The sequence below is a fragment of the Anastrepha ludens genome, chromosome 3, assembly GCF_028408465.1.
Source record: "Anastrepha ludens isolate Willacy chromosome 3, idAnaLude1.1, whole genome shotgun sequence".
NCBI lineage: Eukaryota > Metazoa > Arthropoda > Insecta > Diptera > Tephritidae > Anastrepha > Anastrepha ludens.
In genome coordinates, this window is record NC_071499.1 from 84255804 (window position 1) to 84275749 (window position 19946).

The 19946-nt window shown below is 35.6% G+C and overlaps 1 protein-coding gene across 2 annotated transcripts in view; it reads left to right on the forward strand.

The window, feature by feature from the left end:
* The window catches only part of LOC128858312 (neuropathy target esterase sws), a 48914-nt gene extending 29400 nt beyond the window's left edge, over nt 1-19514 (forward strand). Inside the window, exons 9-12 of one of the 2 annotated variants that reach the window (XM_054094478.1) lie at nt 9763-9879; nt 10488-10699; nt 16538-16894; nt 16984-19514. In XM_054094478.1, the coding sequence (XP_053950453.1) occupies nt 9763-9879; nt 10488-10699; nt 16538-16894; nt 16984-17598 (1301 nt within the window). In that variant the 3' untranslated portion in view covers nt 17599-19514. Of the gene's footprint in view, nt 1-4475; nt 4593-9762; nt 9880-10487; nt 10700-16537; nt 16895-16983 lie in introns of both variants that reach the window. The other variant, XM_054094477.1, reaches the window with a different exon arrangement.
* Nucleotides 19515-19946: the final 432 nt, after the last annotated feature.

The following is a 19946-nucleotide window of genomic DNA, read 5'->3' on the forward strand; positions in this document are numbered from 1 at the left end:
GAATCTCGGTGAAACACAAAAATTAAGAAAAACATTTTTCTAATAGCGGTCGCCCCTCGGCAGGCAATGGCAAACCTCCGAGTGTATTTCTGCCATGAAAAATATATATATATATATACATATATATGTCTTCGATAGTCTCACGAATTCCATCTTTGAGGTCTTGAATCGGCCCTGGGGTGTTGGCGTAGACCTTCTCCTTCACGTGACACCAAAGAAAAAAGTCCCAAGGTGTTAAATCACAAGATTTCGGTGGCCAATTGTGGTCACCTCTTCCAGAGATTAGACGGTCCGGAAACTTTTCCCGTAAAAGAGCGATGGTTTCGTTGCTTGTGTGGCACGTATCAATACCATCCAATTCCGGCCATAAAAAAAGTTAATCATCTCTTAAAAGCGCAATCCATTCACCTGCAACATCTGTTATTGGAAAACCCTTTATTTATACATTTTTAAATATATTATGTTTTTTTTTTTATAAAAAAATGCAATGAAATTCCTTTTTCATAAAATGTTATATAATCAAGGTGGCGCAAAATTAATCACCCTATCCGAAAATTTATAATTTTTGCAAATGACGTCGTACGTCAATCATATTTGACACTTGTGATGTCTAGTTGACTTCAATATACAGACAAGCACCGGAGCTCATAAAGTCGCAAACCAAAAAAAAAAACGATTTTCTTAACTCAAAATCATTTTTTTTTATTAGGTAAAAGAGTTTGTCTTTTGTTTAGTAAAAACTGAATCGGTTGATTAATTTTGCGCCCCCTTTAGTATAGGTGAATATTTATTTATTGTGGCAATTCAAATTTTCCTGGCCTTATCTTCGAAAATTTAAAAGCTATTTACAAAGCTTAAAAAGTAAGCTTCAGTAAAAGTAATTATTATTTTTTATTCAGTAAAAAACAAATGGTTTATTAATATTGCGCCACTTTTTTGTATAGGGGAATGTTAATTCATTGTCGAGTATTAAATTTTCTTTGCATTATCTTCATAAAAACTTAAAAGCTAATTACAAAACTTAAAAATTAAATATTTGGGAAATCTGTGTTAAACCCAACTGCTAACCATAATGATAACTGGCTAAATAATATTTCTTGTTAGCATTAGGAAACTTTATCTATCACTATCTATTATTTGTTACAGTTAAGTAATAATTTCTTACGCCTAATAATTATTTTGCCAAGATTGCTAAAGTTTATAAAGCTCGTCTAAATTTTCTCTGAAAATGTTGGGAAGTGTCGTTAAAAATCTGGCCACGAGCCGACTTAACTAATTCTTTCTAGTCGCTAGATCAACATGCCATGGAACGAGCGTTTAATGATCAAATCTTTATAATAAATAATAAATAATCTTATCAAATGGCTACCTTGGTGAAGTAATTTGATTCCTTTAGCCCTTTTTGTGCTAGTGTGTCAAATCATACGGCGACCGCCGTAGCCGAACGGGTTCGGGCGTGGCTATCATTCGAAAATGCACTGGTTCATGAAACACCAAATAATAGAAACAATTTTTTTTAATAGCAGTCGCTTATCGGGAGGCCATTTCAAAACCTCTGAGAGTATTTCTGCCATAAAAAGCTCCTTATAACAAAACAATATCTGCTGTTCGGAGGCGGTATAAATCTGTAGGTCCCTCCGTCTTCGAAAAAATATCGAGATGCACATCACAAATAAAAGGAGGAGCTCGGCTAAATACACAATAAAAGCAGTAGACCAAAAAAAGTGCAACAACACATATATTAGCTCCTCACTTCTCCACTATAGAGCCACCAGCCACTCTCTATTATCCCAACACCAAATAATTAAATACTAAAAATAATTCAATAAATTTATTACTAGCATTTTTTGTTAAAGTAAACAATTGGCAGGCTTACATTTTCCTGTATGCTTAAAAGTTCTGTACATACATACATACACTATGGAGCAAAAGTGAGCACAAAAAAGATATTTAAAAAGATTCAGCAGAAATTTTAATACCGCTTTTAAGTTTTTAGCATTATTTATTTTTTATATTACTATACTTACTGTAGGAACTTGATTACATTATACTTATAAACTTAACATTATATTCTATATTATTAATTAATAAAAACCAAAAAAGGACATGTGTTCAGTTTTGCACTCGCTTCGAAATTCAAATTTAAATATACATAGTTAAAATTTTAATAACTCGTTATTTCTACTTTTGCCTTTATTGTTGCACTCACACGTTTCGGCATGCTTGCTATTAAGTTTTGACACGTTTCTACCGGTATTTCTTCCCAACTTATTTGAACTCTTTCCCACAGTTCATGAATGCTATTTAGGGCCTCATCAAAGTTACCTAACCGTCGTTTCACTATAGACCACAAGTTTTCTATAGGATTGAGGTCAGGGCTTTGAGATGGCCACTGAATGGTCTCGTAATTCTGGGTTTTTAGAAAATTTCGGACGAGCTTTGAGGAATGCTTGGGGTCATTGACCTGTTGGAAAATTACTTCATTCTCTGGAAATTCCATTTGACCCAAAGCTACCGGCATATTTTCGTACAGAATTTGATGATACACCTCTTTCGTCATGATTCCTCTAATAAGCTCTAACGGTCCTACTCCGAAATAGGAAAAAAATCCCCAGACCATCAGTGATCCGCCACCATGTTTAACCGTTTCTATTACCTGATGACTCTGGGTGGCTCTTCCTGTGTCAGACCAAAAATATCGTATGCCATCTGAGTTAATCCGATTAATTTTGCATTCATCAGACCATATCACTCGTTTCCAGTCTTCTATAGTCCAATGCTGATGAACTAAGGCAAATGACATTCGAGTCTTTCTGTTTTTGACAGAAAGTTTTGGCTTTTTGGGCTTTTTGGCGGCAAAACATCCAACTTTTTTTAGTGCCCGACGCGCGGTCCAAGCAGTAGTCTTATTTCCTATGCTTTCAGCTGCTTTTTTTGGTGTTTTGGTTTTTCCAGCCATTAAACTTCTGGCCATGTGCCTTGCATCTTGGTCAGATAGGATACGAGGGCGTCCATTTTTTGCACTTGGCCCTTTCAAATTTTTATTTTTTTTAATTTTCCTCACCATAGCTTGAGATATCCGTAGCTCAGAAGCAATTTGTCTCATTGATTTGCCTTCTAAAATTAATTCTCCAGCTTTTACCACTTTTTCATTATTAATTTTTCGCATTTTTCACAAAATATAAATTTTACTCACAAAATGAACCTTAACGAATGAAAACCACAACGCAACAGAAAAATAAAGGAAGTAACGAATACAAATCTATCGAAATAAACAAACTCGTTATTGTTATTAACGGTTAACCTCCAAATCATAAGGGAAATAGAGTGAGGGCAAAAGTGATTACATGTTGCTCTTAAATGCTCGCTGCTTGCAAATTCTTCTGTTATACTATAATTGTTGTTTTTGTTTACTAGTATTTTGTAACACACTAATTCCAAAAAAGGTGGTACCAGTTTAAATAAAAAACCATGCGCTGAAATTGATTATAATACAGCTGAATTGTAATTTTGTGATCACTTTTGCTCCATAGTGTACGTGAAGTTGAGAGATGAATGTTTTAGCCTATTTCTACCGAGCTTTAACTGCTATTTACACTTAACATTTTAGTCTTTCAAATTGTACCAAAGCTCTTAAACTGTATTTCAGAACGGAGTTAACTCAGTTTTGTTAGCGTAACAGAAAATGTTGTGCTAACAGTGATAACAGTTTTTAAATGAAAAATAATTAAAATTAATTTATAATTAATTAAAAAATACGGGCGCAGTCTGTAGTGCCGTAATTATACAAAAAAATATATATATATTATTATGAGATTTGATGTTTACACCTTTTGTGCAGGAATTTATGGTTTTTCTTTATGTCAAACTTAAATATATATTTGCCGGCTTTTCTAGTTAATTTTACTACGATGGAAATACTTGATATTTCTGAAAATTACCAGAACACTTAATAGCAACTGAGTTCTTGCGGGAGGGGAATACGTTGTTAGCGTAAACTAGAAAATATAATTAGTTTTGCGTTTTAACGTAAACTGCTTTTTCAAATATGTAGTTACACTATTTTTGTTTTATTTTCTAAAATTACTATATACTTATTATTTGGTAGAAAATATTAGATTGAGATAAGTAATAGAACATCATGGTTGTTATGTGTGATGTACATACATATATGTATTTCATTTATAATTTCTATTCTAAGTTTATTTTAATTTACTCCAATAAAAACAAACAAAAAAAAACAATACGGAATGATAAAAAATACTATCGCTCTTTAGCAAATTTATTAGTTCATATGCTTAGATAAATACTTATACACCTACATACACATATGTATATAAACTTCGCCGTCTTATGTATCAACCAATACTACCTAAACATTCATTCGTTCCAACCAACAAATGCAATTCATCTTAAATTTTTGCGCACATAAGTATGTACATTATACCGTTACACTCACATTAAACATTAAACAGGATCTCTTTGGCGTTATATACGTTCATCTATGTCGCTCAGCGGTTATATGCCGCCATTATGCGATCCCAAAGACGGACATCTTCTGCTGGATGGCGGATATGTTAACAATTTGCCAGGTAAATAGCGAGAAAACAACAACAACTACGAACAGAGTATGTGTGTTTGAAGATCATAATTTGTTTTTACTGAAAAAAGTTTGATAATTTGTATGATTTCCATTCATTTGTCATGGGACAAATAATGCAGAGCGGAAGTTTTCAAAGCGGGAATTAAGACTTAGTTCCCTAATTCATGTTTTCAATTGGGTTCAGACAATTTCTTTGGTGGTTTCTTGTTAGTTTCAGCTGTGTAGGAAACTTTATATACATACATACATACATATCTCTGGACTTTCGGCAAAATAACTCAAGCGTACTTACGACATTTTACTTCTTCAGCACTAACTTGTTGGTTACTAATGTAATACTTGAACTTTTACATCATTCATAGCCTTGGCTTAATAGATTATTTGAAATTTTTTATAAAATATTTATTATGATTCGTGGATTTAAAGATAAGAACCATTGCCAGTTGGCATAAGCCCTTTTTCAAAAGTCCACAGATATATATTATATAATGTTTAGCTGTTTTTGAGTAATAAAGTTTTAGTTATATCTTTTGTGTGAATTTTTTTTTTAATTTTTTCAATTTTCAATAGCGCCGTAAAATTTCCACTTTGTTAGAAGTAGAGGGAAAGTAAATTTTGTTTATTCTATGTGTTTTTTTTTTACTTGTGTGCATGCTTTAATTGTCAAATCGCCAAAACCCCAAAGGGACAGCATGTAAGTACAAATAAGATTTATCCCTTCTGTGTTACTTGCATTGACGTGCTGATGAGTGCAGCAAAAATTGCGCCGATCCAGCTTTTAGTTTTTCTAACTTAATTTAACATTACCTATTTTCCATCTGTAGCTAATCTAGAAACTTTTCGTTTAAAAATAATGGTGTAAAAAACTCAGAATGTGTTTGCATTATACCCTTTGACATATATTAATTAACATTTCTTTTATTGAATCATATTTCATGAGTCATAAATGTGAAAACGGCCTAACCTATACGTACACTAAAGCTAATATAATAACAAAAAAGCTTAATAACCGACATAAACCAATTTTGATTTCAGAATGCCATTTTAAAATTTGTCAAGGGAAGTTGATGAAATCGTGGTGAGAAAGGAGTTTTCATTGAAAATTCCTATTAACGCAGGTTCTGTATTTCGATTCCAAGAAATTCGCGCGGAAGCGGCGAAAAAAGCAACGTTCGTTATTCTGATTCTCCATTTTTTATTTTTTTTTTTGTTGCTCAGAAGTGTTCGACCTTACAAGAGGAAGAGGAATTGTATCGCATTAATTTTCAAACCGAATCGAAATGCAGAATAGACTTGTAAATACATTTCTATCCACACTAGTTAAGAAAAATAGAAAATAATCAATTGTAAACGATTTTTAATTATTTTAAATGACAATTTTTCGATATCTGAAATTGCTGATGTATAAGGTGTTTTTTAGCTGCTTGAGAACTATCGATATCGATAACTATGATATGACAGCTGAGAATGGCAAATTGTGTTAACATTTCTGTTCAGTAAGGTTTGCGAAGTTATCATGAATCATTTAACGCCAGAACAACGCTTCCAAATTGTGCAAATTTATCATGAAAAAAATAAATATCTCCGCGAAGAGCTGCGATTCAAGCCACTGTTGACCACCTATGGCCTAATTTAGACTGATCGGATTTACCATATAACTCTTAGCCGGATATCATAATCAAAAAATAAATGCCATGAAGTTATCTACCAGATTATGATTAAACAACTTCATGCCAATAATATTTCTGATTTGTATTATCATTTTAAGTTCTCAAGCTCTTGAAAATCACCCATTACATTAATTTAATTAAGTAAGATCATATAATTTAATTTATTGCAGGTGGACTATGTTAAAAATCTTTTTTTATCGTCCGATAAGAAAAAAATTATAAAATTAAAAATATTTTAACAGCTTTGCTGTCAGAAAAAATATCAGATTGTACAGGTTTTTGTACAAATACTTAATTTGTCTAGAATGGCCAAACATTTTTTTTATGTTCACACCCATTTAGTATGTTTTCTAAGGCCAAATCTAAGGAGAGATTCTTAGAAGAACTAAAACAAATTCGACAGCCACATTTTTCTTCAAAAATATTATTGAGCTCTGCTCGTATAACTCAACTTTTCTATTTCCTATCAACACTAACTACAGTTTGAGCTCGATATAATGAACTATAACACAAGAAATGCGTACTGCCTGCTGTGTTCGCCGAGAAGGTTTGCTTCTGCGAAAATGTTTCATTATAACTCATTATAACTACGTTTTAGGATGGGTGGGAAGGTTCAGCTGTTTAACCAATATACTAAAATTTTGATTTGAAGACCGGTATGTAATGAGTTAATAATAAATGTAAAGCCGAACATTAGATTCCCTTTATTAGAAGCTGTATTTTGTATGTGTGTGAGCGAAATGTTCACTGAAAAATGTTTGTTATTGCTTTCCAAAATGAAGGTAAAACGATGGATTTCAGTATATAATATAATATTATTCAGTACCATTTCGACCAAGGTAAAAAACGTAGCAGGTGGTCAAATAAAAATTGTTTGCATTAAAGTCCAATTTTCCGTCGATACCACTCTTGGTTTCTGCACTGCGGTAATGTGCCATCTTACACAACATTCATAACCATTTTGCAAAAAATTCAACTCATTTACAAGTAATTCCACAACTACCATATCCAGCTGATTTATCTCGGCGTCATTTGATTATTATTTTAGCTATAAACTCAAGAGGCGGACGCCATAGTCGAATAGATTCGTGCGTGACTACCATTCGAGAGTGCTCCGGTTCGAATCTTCTGGCATGAAAGATCAAATAATAGAAAACGTTTTTCTTATAACGCTCGACCCTCATAGAAAACCATATGTCGTTCTGAGGCGGCCTAAAACTAGGTCACTCCATTTTTTTGGAAAAACATCAACACGTAAATCACAAATAGGAGAAGGAGCTCGGCAAAACACCCAATAAAGGTGTGAGCGCCAATTATATGAATATATCTAAACTCAAGAAAGCACTGGGTACACTACTTCGAGTTTATAGAGCAGATTCAGCTTAAAGTGAATGCCGTTTCAGAAATCAATTTGAACAACTGTTCGAGTATTCGAGAAGATTTTCGATTGTTTTATTTATATTAGAAGATTATTTTTACATTTTGGAAGAATAAATGCAGATTCAGACACATGAATGAATGCACCTATGAATGTAGCGAAATCAAGTATTTGTCCATTTCCTTCAAATTCCCTATAGCGGCGTTACACTGTATGTAGTAATATTGAGAACAATATTTTTGTGTCTCTTCTTTAATATTTAAATGGTAATTATCTAAAATCACTGTCATTTATTTGAAATTGAAGTAATGTTGTTGAAGTCTAGATGTTGTTTTAAAATAAAATATGTAAAAATTTAGATTCTCTAAAGTTTCACTACATTCAAAATACGGCTCTTAACAATTATATGTAAGAACTTACATCATTCAAATGCCCATCATGAGCACATCTACAGGAACAAGGTGAAGTCCGAAATAAACAAGACTGAGCTAAAATAGAAACGACAAGAGCTTTGTTCTGATAACTTCGACTTTATTTATTCAAAATAGTCCCCTCTGGTCTCGATACACTGTTTTGCGCGATCTAAAAGCTTTTCGAAAGAGTGTTTCAGCTCATTGACCGGAATGCCCTTCAGGATGTTGGTATAAGCCTTTCGGATGGCCTCTACGGACGTAAAATGTTTTCCTGAAATCCAATTTTCCGGATAGGTAGAAGTGACAGGAAGCCATATCAGGTGAATACGGAGAGTGATTGATGGTTAAAATGCGATTTATAGTCAAAAAATCAGTCTCAAGAGTGGATCGATGAGATGGTGCATTATCATGCAATAAGCGCCAGGTTCCTCCTTCGCGGTATTGAGGGCGAATTCGACGAATGCCATGCAACAAACGCTTCAAAACGCCAAAATAGAGAATTGAATTGACGGTTTGGCTCCTTGGAATCGTAAAAACAAATGAGCATCGACTTGATTTTTGACACCTCCAAACTCGATTTTTTGGGTGGTGGCTCGTCTGGAGCCTTCCATTCGGTACTTTGACGCTTAGTTTCAGTTACACCAGTTACAATGTTGTAAAGGAAGTTCTCGTTTTTTCTTGTCTCTTTAATGAGGTCTTTCGAATGTTGAATTCTGAGCAATCTTTGGTCCTCAGTTAACGTGCACAGACCTTTCGTAAGCGCAAATGATCAGTTTAAATGCGATAAATCATTCACCGATGACACAAACATACTGACACTTTTGACGCAATAACTTCGATTCCACTGGACTGAATGTCACCAAGCTTTCACTGGAAGTCAGCTGGGATGTAACTTCCAACGCACTAACCCGTTAAAAAGAGCGCGCCATCAAAAACATTTTTATGCCGCCAGTCTTGTTTATTTTGGACTTCACTTTGTAAAATCCGCCAGACAGTTAACCTAATTATTGGGAACGTCGAGATGTCGACAGAACCAATTTATTGAAATTTGTTCACCACAACTTTTGAATTGTCGACACATTCTGACGATTATTTTCATCAAAAAATTACGAATTTTGCGATATGTTTTTCTTTAAGACCGACCATTTGTATAATAAGTTTCAATAATTTCAAGGCCTTGTTACATTGTGTAAAACTGTACATCTGTCTACGTAACTAATTTCAAAAGAGACATACAAAAAAGGTACCGCCTAGGAATTATTCACTAACTGATATCTAGGCGTCAGTTTTGGGCGACCTTTTATATTTCTACCAATTGTTAGTTGCAGTTGTAAAGATATTTTTTTGGTAATAAATGTTGCAACACTTTGAAAGAGTTGCATGCCTCATATACACTTCTCATGCCTGCCACCATTCCAAGCAGAGCGCTGCGCACCACCAACTACAACTTTTTCGTGTTTTGCTATCAACAAACATTTATTGATGTAAACCTCTTTTCTTTATATTCTTTTTTTCATATGTTTTTATTTACAAAAAAAACTCTTGTGTTGAACAAACCAATAAACGAAAACAAAAAATGTAAAATCACTATACCTGCGCGAATGCCATGCGACGTGTGTGCCGGCCCTAAATTTGTTTTCACTATCGTCACACCCTCTTCACCACCACCACCACCACCACCATCGACCAACTTTGAAGGATGTTTATGGCGCTATGTGCGTGCAAGCATGTCCATAGCGGGCGTCTTTCCACCGTTTTGCGATTATAGAGACGGTCATTTACTACTCGATGGTTGTTACACCAATAATGTGCCAGGTAATGAACCACAACTATTCCACCATTACTAATGCATAGTTCTACTCCTACCACAATATTAGTAAGCTCTGCTCCCCTCACTATTTTCTCCAACTATTTTAAGACCAACCACTTACCAATTTAACGATAGTTTGTATTTAGTTGTGAATACGTTTGTAAGTATTAGTTGTCTATGGCCTAGTTTAACACCCGCACTTTTGCACTCTCAATGCGATTGTTTTTTGTTTCTCTCTTTTTGCATGCCTTAAGTTTTCATATTTTTTAGTTTTGTATGACATACTATATTTTTAACTATAAGTTTTTCAGTGTAGCTGTACTTGTAGTTGTTGCAGCTGGGTATTCACTCTGCATATTTTCTCTTTTAGTCCTCTGTACCCAAATTGGCTATATGAATATAAACGACGTTAGAAAACAATAAAAGTGAGATAGTATTTAAAATAAAATTTCCCCTCTGCATTTTTTTCTGTAAAAATATTGGCTTTTGCTATTGAAAACATTTTTTTTTTTTTTGTTTTGGGTGAATGAATGAAATTTTGCGTAGTTATTTTTTTTTTTTGAAGCGTGATAACATTGTTTGTATGTTTCTAATGGTAACTTATATGTTATAGCTGACGTAATGCATAATTTGGGCGCTGCACATATTATTGCAATCGATGTGGGCTCCCAGGATGACATGGACTTGACGAATTATGGCGATGACTTATCTGGTTGGTGGTTGCTGTACAAGAAATGGAATCCCTTCACAACACCGGTGAAGGTGCCTGACTTGCCCGACATACAATCTCGTTTAGCGTATGTTTCGTGTGTACGCCAACTCGAGGTGAGTACAATTTGAACTGAGGTTGCTTTACTATGCAAGTTTAGCTGTGGAGAATTTTTAAATTTTCAAATTAAAATAAAAGAAACATAATTTAACTGTAGATCAGGAGCAAACTCACTCGGAACTCGCTCCTAATAGCCCTCATTTTCTAAAAACTGGAGCATTGATATGATTGAGGTTATGGTTGCTGCTTTTGAAAAACAACTACATAACAAAAAACACAAGTTCGCCATTCTTAATAAACCAGGAGCCGGCATAAACATTTTCGTTTATTTAAAAAGCTTGAGAAGAAAAAATTATAAGCATAAAATAAAAAACCTGTTGTGTCTAGCCTATTCCACCGAACCTTCACTGCAGTTTAAGCTTAGCTATAGTTAAAAGTCACATTTAAACTTCCAAACCCTCAAGCCTTTATTGTTTTATCAAAACCCGTAAAGTCTCTTTTGAAATGGTGCTAACTAATGGTACTTTCTTTTCTCACAATAATGTCGCATTCATTCTGCACTGCTCCAGAGCTTTCACATTTTCACTTTCTATCCTCAAACTGTTATGCTCTGCCCAGGCGAGTGTGTGGCATTTTCTACCCTCTACAAAAAATTAGGGCAAGTTGAAATGAGTTGTACGCAAGTACGAACACTTGAATTTGTGCAAAGCAAATGGAAGTATTATAAATCGCTATATTTCGTTATATTCAATATATAATATATATGCTACGAGGGTCGTTTGAAAAGCCCGTGCAAAGTCAGAGAGATCGCACTACTGGCGCTTATCGAGATTATGTTTAGTTTAAGGCTTATCGTTTTCTTCTTCTTTGTTTTTGGCATTCGTTTGAATCGAAGGAGTCGAGTGATTTTCTTTGTCCATCACGACAACGCACCAGCTCACGCCGCAGTAGTTGTGGTCGCAAAATTAATGGGACTGGGCTTCCAACTCGTTTCACATCCCCCCTTTCTGGAGACTTGGCTCCCTCGGATTCCTCGGACTATTATTTGTTTCCCAATATGAAGGAGAGGATACCAAAAACGAATGACTATTTTTCAAATTTTAATAAATCCTATTATTCGTTAACATATAGAACAGCGATCAACAAGCTAGAACAGCGTTGAACGAAGTGTATAAGACTAAAAAGGAAACTACGTCGAAAAATAAAAAATGTTTACCCCAAACAATTAAGAAGTTTTAGTTTTGCACGGACTTTTCAAACGACCCTCGTAATATATTGAGTTTATAATACAATTTGTGGAATTTTTCATGTTCTATTCCCAAATGAAATACAAAACATTTTCACAGGGCCTATGCCAATATTTTCGTAATTTCGACATATAATGAAGTGACACTTTTTCGAAAAAAGAAAATACTAGAAATTTTATTAGCAGAATGTATTATATAAGCAGTGTTAACTACACTTCAAATGAAAAAGAAACTCTAAGCTGTAACTATACAAATAAAATACAGAAGCCTTTATTTCTAGCAGACACACATTGTACTCAAATTTTTTGAACATAACAAATACCAAAAGGCATGCGGGAGCTTCCTTACATAAAAATGTAAACAGCTCTGCTTCTTCTTCTTCTTAATTGTCGCGATAACCGCTGACGCGATTTTGGCCGAGCTTAACAAAACGCGCCAGTCGTTGCTTTCTCGTGCTAATCGGCGCAGTTGGACACACCAAGTAAAGCCAAGTCCTTCTTCACCTGATCTTTCCAACGCAGAAGGCCGCCCTCTTCCTCTGCTACCACCAGCTGGTACCGCATCGAATACTTTCAAAGCCGGAGCGTTTGTATCCATACGGACGACATGACCCAGCCAACGTAGCCGCTTTATTCGCTGCGCTATGTCTATGTCGTCGTAAAGCTCATACAGCTCGTCGTTCCATCGTCTGCGATATTCGCCGTTGCCATCGTGCAAAGGTCCAAAAATCTTACGCAGAATCTTTCTCTCGAACACTCCAAGCGTCGCTTCATCGGATGTTGTCATCGTCCAAGCTTCTGCACCATACGTTAGGACGCGCATGATAGAGTCTTGTAGAGCGTAAGTTTTGTTCGTCTAGAGAGGATTTTACTACTCTATTGCCTACTTAGTCCAAAGTAGCACTTGTTGGCAAGACAGATTCTACGTTGGATTTCAAGCTCTGCTAGCCAACTCTTATCAGCAGACATCATATGTAAACAAAATTAAGCTGTTTGAGTTAACGCCATAACGCTGGAATTTCACGGATCTCTCAACTGATGTTTAGTTAGTGGTGGAATGATGCAATAATTAAAAATAATTTTTGTTTTTTAGTTTTACGAATAATTTTAATAGGAGGGATCTGAAGATAAAATAAATTGCCTCCGGCTGCCAAATTTTAGAAATCAAGAAATCACACTTATTAAATGCTTATATCGAGGGTATCTTAAAACAAATACCAAAAATCCATTAAATCAATGCCCGAAACGGTATATTCGTATTGTTACAAAGGGCGGTGTTGTTCACACTCCGGTTAAAGTCTTCAATTCTTACTCATTTGAGTTTATAAACAAATAATTAACCTTAGTTCAATAATGTGTGTGACTAATTAATTAAAACACATTTTTTTTCCAAAATTCGTTCTTATTCATCAACATAGTCCCCTTTTAGGGAGATACAATCATTCTAACGCTTTTCCAATCTTTCGATACCGCCTTTGTAAAACGATTTTTCTTTGCCTTCAAAATAGGCCTCAGTTTCGGCGATTACTTCATCATTTGAGCCAAATCTCTTACCACGGAACATCTTTTTGAGGTCTGCGAAGAGCCAGTAGTCGCTGGGGGTCAAATCTGGAGAATACGGTGGATGGGGAAGCAATTCGAAGCCCAATTCGTTCAATTTTGCCATCGTTTTCATTGATTTGTGACACGGTGCATTGTCTTGGTGGAACAACACTTTTTTCTTCGCCATATGAGGCCGTTTCTTTGCGATTTCGTCTTTCAAACGCTCCAATAACGCTATATAATAGTCGCTGTTGATGGTCTGCCCCTTCGAGAGATAGTCGATGAATATTATTCCATGCGCATCCCAAAATACAGACGCCATAATCTTGCCACCCGACTGCTGCTTCTTTGGTCGCTTTGGGCGGCTTTCACCGGCTGCATGCCACTCAGCAGACTGCCGATTTGACTCTGGAGTGAAATGGTGGAACCATGTTTCATCCATTGTGATGTACCGACGCAAAAACTCCGACTTATTGCGCGTAAACATGTCCAAACAGCTCTTTGAATCATCGATTCGTTGCTGTTTTTGCTCCGGTGTGAGCAAACGCGGCACCCATTTGGAAAACACCGTTTTCATACCCAAATGTTCGTGTATTATGGTGTGTACACTGCGTGCTGATATCTTTAGAATGTCAGCAATCTCCCTCACTTTCACTTTACGGTCGGACATAATGATTTTCAGTGTTTTTTCAACGTTTTCCGGAATAACAGCGTCATTTGACCTTCCAGTAGATGGAATATCATCGGTGTCTGTACGACAACGTTTGAATTCGGCATACCAATAACAAATGCTTCTTTTTGATAGAGCAGAGTCCGAATAATGTTTTTCAAGCCATTCCTGGCATTGAACAGTATTTTTTTTTCATTAAAAAACGATAAATCAGCACACGGAATTGCTTTGAATACATTTTTTTTTTAAAACTCAAAAGTAGCGTCACTTAAAGCACTGTAACTTGTAAACAAATGGTCGGATTAACATATGATTTTGACAGTAAGCTTAAAAAGGTTGCCAACTTTCGAAAAAAATATTGATTTAGTACTAGTGCCGCCATCTATGTGTCAGTCACACACATTATTGAACGCTCTGGTACAGCTGCTACAGTTTCCAGTGCAATATAAAAAGCTCTTCGTACGATAATAGAAAATATATGTGGCAGTCAATTCTGATTTTCAATTCATACCCGATTAAAGTTAGCCCCATCAAACATTGCGTTGAGATATTTTTTTTTTTCTTGCAAACACAAAGGGATCCCTTAAATAGAAAGAATGTATTTGTATATTTTGTTGATATAGAAGAAGCACTTATTCGATAAACGCCAGTAAACGCCAGTGAGTGCCGGCGTCTCAACAGTTACTTTATTTTTTGCGATTTTGACAAATCTAACGTCAGGTCCGTTACCAATACAACACAATCGAACAAAACAAGCAAAAGGAGGAGGAATTGCTTGTTTGTGGAAATTCAGTGGATGGTATGGTAATGTTATGATTTGTGTGAGGTTTAAACTAAACGAACTAATGAAAACGCAGTGCCGCGTGTTAAATTGTGAAAACCCAAATTAATATCATGCCTCCAAATGTAGTTTTTTTGCGTTTATATGAGGAAGACGCCATGGAAAGAAAGTGTGTGTGTGTCTATAATTTCTTGTGCTTGGTTGTTTCCATTGCCTGCACCTACTCTTGCTCTTCACAAACAACTGATTCCGCTCCCTTTTGTTTGTTTATTCATGGGCTCTGACGACACAGCGAATTCGGAGGGCGCAACCTGGTATTCTATTAGCATTGGTCATAGCCTGTGTTAGCTCTAGAATTGTTTTTTTATTTCGCTGGAAAAAATCTAAGTGCAACAATCAAGGCGAAGAATCTATTAAAAGTGGCCGACACGGTTGGAATTATGAAGCACTCATCTGGTCGCCTGGCCCTAGCGATTCGCAGTGGAGAAAGCTCCAGAGCTATCAATATCAACTATGATTTTAAAGTGTAGTGGGTTAAACTTATCCGTAATCAACCCCGATATATTCAATATATTATATCCAGCATGTGAAGACACACCGTACGATACTAACCACCTATTCACATGCCTTCTCGAACCCAATCACCTAACACCCCGCTTCCTCTGGACCCAACCTGCCGAAACACCACGCTTCCTGAGCCTACCATTAGATGAGTTGGACGATAACGATCAGTAACTACACCGTACTGGCAGGGCCTAGTGCACTGCTACAACAAAAACAACAACCAGGAAAAGCCATTCTACTCGTACTATTCTACTATACTTCTAACCCCAACTGCATGTCGGCTGCTCAACGCAGTTCATATTTTATACATACTTTTATTTTCATTTTGTTCATTTGTTGTTGCTCCATTGCATTTACCTTTAATTTATTGAAGGAAGTGTATATAATCGTACTTAAATGAATTTTTATCACATTCTTCATAGTATTTTGAGTGTTTTCAAGATGACAGACAGATTGTCTAGCTTTACTGGGTTCTCGAAGGTCAAACTATTAATCAAAACTAATCTACCTTCACGTTCTTGCTTAGCACCGTGAATTGTGCAAGAAAAAGTCCTGAATTCTGTAGTAAGGTAGTGGACTGGCTCATTCCTCATTGTCTGTTAAGAGTTTTCTAGCCAAGCGCCGTATCCCTGTATTACATCATTCGAACAATTGAAAATTGGCAAAGTGCTTTGCAGGGATAGACGAGAAGTGTTTGTTGAAGCTAATGCATCAGACTCGTTATTTAATGGCCTTACTTGTTATCAGGCAGCTGGGAAGGATACAAAAATGTGCAATAATTTTTGTTGTAAAATTTAGCATTTTTTTGAATTTTCATTCCTGTTTTTTTTTTAATATTTAAATGCAAGCATAAGTATGTGTATATATGAATATTTTGCAAATAATTTATTTGGGCTGAGTCGCTAAGCTACTGTCAATTATATAATTTGGTTGGAGGACATGATACCAGTGATGTCGCCCAACATTTTATGTAGCCTTGCAATCCTATGCTCAACGAATGTCGACCAAGTGACGACTTGATGGCTTTCTGCGTCACGACTGGCAATTTTAGTAAATTTGTAATTTGTAATTTCACTTTTATTTCATTTTAGGAAGTGAAAAATTCTGACTACTGCGAATACATTCGCCCACCAATTGACAAGTACAAAACGCTCGCCTTCGGCAGTTTCGATGAAATACGCGATGTGGGTTACGTTTATGGCAAAAACTACTTCGATTCCATGGCCAAGACCGGACGTTTGGGACGCTTTAATCAGTGGTTCAACAAGGAGCCTTTAAAAAAGGAGAATCATACCTCGTTAAGCGATTATACATTCATCGATTTGGCGCATATCGTTTGCAAATTACCCGAGACATACATTAGCAATGAACAATTCCAACAAGGTTATCTGTTTAGCGAAGACGAAGACTACGACGGCTATATTTCAGAGCCCTCCACATACAAGCGGGTAAGTCGAGTTGCCTGCATAGGAAGGGCAATTAATTTGAACGTTAATTTACACATAAGAAAAATGTAAAACTATTCCTTCCCCTGTAGATCAAAATCAAGCGCACCGGCACTTCGTTGTCGCTCTCCGAAAATGAGATGGACTCAGATATCGAGGTTGATTTGTCATTGGCCATACGGCAACATCATGCACATCGTTCAAGGAGCACACCGCATACCCCCGCCTCCGAATCGCACACCGGCGGTGACCAAGTAGATAACAATGGCCGTGGCAGCATTGTACGCTTTGATGGTAGTGTACTTTTCAAAGGCAATGGCGGCGGCGGTTCGCAAATTAGTATACGTAGTCGTGGCGGCAGTACTGATTTTATAACACCCTATGATGAGCTAAACATTGATGCTGTAGTTGATGAGCTACCATTAGATCCGGTAGTGATAAAGAAAGAGGAAATAAAAATCGAACAGACCGAAATTGACGCAACAGCGACAACGCCTGTGAAAACCACTGAAACCCAAGTTAAGGAAGAAGATCTTTGTACACCTACGCCGAGCAATTCAAATGCCAGTATAGATGCCTCCATGAAAAGCACATACACTTCAAATGCTGATTCTGCGACCTCCTCACTAGGCGTTAATATAAGTGACGCAGAAACAATACCAACAACAACTACATCTGCATTAGAAAGCCCCTCTACGGCGACGTAATGAATGACTGCGAGTATTTAGTTTCTAAGTAATTATTTAAGTAATAGAGTGTGTATGTGTCACGTGACTGTGAGTGCGAGAGGAATGCAGAGAGAGGGTTTGTTTAGCTCACTTTCGTAGCTATAACTTTACTGAACAGAAAAAAGTTGCCTAGAAATAGGAAAATTCTTAAATTAATTGATTTTGGTGGTAATAACTTTTTAATTACTCTGATGAAACCCTACTTGAAAACACTACTTATGTAAATAATTCGAATTAATTGTTTCCGTCTTCTTCAAAATAAAATATATCGCACATCAAGCTCGTAATATCCAACGACAATATTTCGACTCATAATAATTAAGTTAAACGCTGTAGAAATTTATAGCAAACATTTAAGTGTAATTTTATTTTTAATTTTATTTTAATTGTTTTTCTTTTTTTTTAAGTTTATAAGTTGTGGGTTCATCTAATACGTATCGAGATACATTTAGTTAACGTAGATATTCACTTTTGAATAATTTGGATTAGGATATACTACGTTACATTCATCAGCTGAATTTTAATTTCAAATTATTGTTAAAAGACAACTGCTGAAGTGCAACTTTTTGGCATGATGATTCAATGGTTTATCAATATAAATATATCCATACTTTTGAAGTCACTTAATGAACTACTTATTTATATTGGCACTTTTAAGGAAAATGTTTTGATTTCTTGTAACAAATTTTTCGTCAATTCCGAATGAGGCTTAATAAATACGAATACTGAACCCCAGCGCACACGTGCAAGTGCAAGTGCAAATCCGAAAAGCTCAATATAAGTTGTGTTCGCTGCACTCAATAATTACAATAACATTGCGACATTTGATGACCTCAGCTGATTAGCAGCCGCATTATTTCGAGCGCAGAGCTTGTAGTGGAAACATGGACCATTTCTCTTTTCATTTGAACTTAGTTTTACACTATGAATAATGAATAAATAAATATCAATTTAATTGAATTTAATGTAAATAAATATTAAACTTCAATGTAGTATTTATGAAATAAAAAATTATTTTCCCTCTTCCATTTCCGCTCCGTAGTTATTTATACTGTGCTTGATTAGCTAGAGATGACAATCAGATTGCCAACATTTCACTGGCATTGACATTGTTGCAGAACTTATATGGCAGAGTGTGACCCACATTCAAGCTTTTCTCGGGTAATTTTGCATGACGTCAGCTTAGAGTAGCTTAAATAACCAGCCTTTATAACAGCAATGAAAAGTTAGATTAAATTAATCTGAAATATTTATTTGCTAACAAACCCCTAAAATGACGTCATTTCAACAACTGATTCGTCCACATGCGTTTAGACCCTTTGGGCGATATGCGCAACCTGCTGCAATTTCTGAACCGAAAAAAGAAAATACCTACTTGTAATAGTGTAAAGTTAATAAATATTGAAATTTGCGTTTTTGAAATGCACTTGCACTTGCCCGTGTGCCATAAAAGCACGTTGCTAGTAAGTTCAAATTTTCAACGATAATACGTAATCTCTACTTACAACGATTTACGTGCAACTTGTGATTGTAACGTAAATAATGACAGCATTTGATGCTATGCAATCCATCGCTTAAAGTCTTTTTCATTTACTTACTTTTAAAGTCGAAATCACATAAAAAAATCATATTAGAAATAGTCATAGTGGATTTAAACGATTTTTGCGTTTTAGGTTTTGTAAGTACATTTATGTATATTTAATAATATTTAGCATTCAACTTATGAAAAGAACTTTTGTAACTACTCTACTTCTACGATATTGTAAATTGACGAGTGCACAATTCAAAAACATTTGACAGCAGTGTTAGAGTTTTTTTCCGTAAAAGTCTTCTAATCGTAAGCAGTACTTTTATGCGAAGAATTTTGTCTAAAATAAAAGCAGATGCAAAGAAAATTTTGTTTGTTTTTTTATATTCTACAGTGGATTTACAGCAGATAAACTTTAGGAGCTGACGGAGTGTCGGCTGAGCTATTCAAACAGGGCAGCGAGCGAGGAGCTGGTAAGGTGCATGCATCAGCTTCTATACAAAATATGGTCAGATGGAAGCATGCAGCTGAGTTGTGTTCAAAAAGTATCGCGAATTTTGAATTTTCGCAGGTTATGTATATTCTAATTTCGATGTTTTTGTGGCGATATGTTGGTACTCATTTCTCTCGCTCTCGCTCGCCGTCGAGTTCGACCATTTTGAATGTTCAGTTAATTGTTTACAACTGCTTTGCTTGCACGTGTTTCGGCTCGTCTTCGATTTTTACCTATTCAAAAATATGGATCAAAGAGCCTGTATCAAATTTTGGATGCATTTCGAATGTTGACTGTGTCATACGG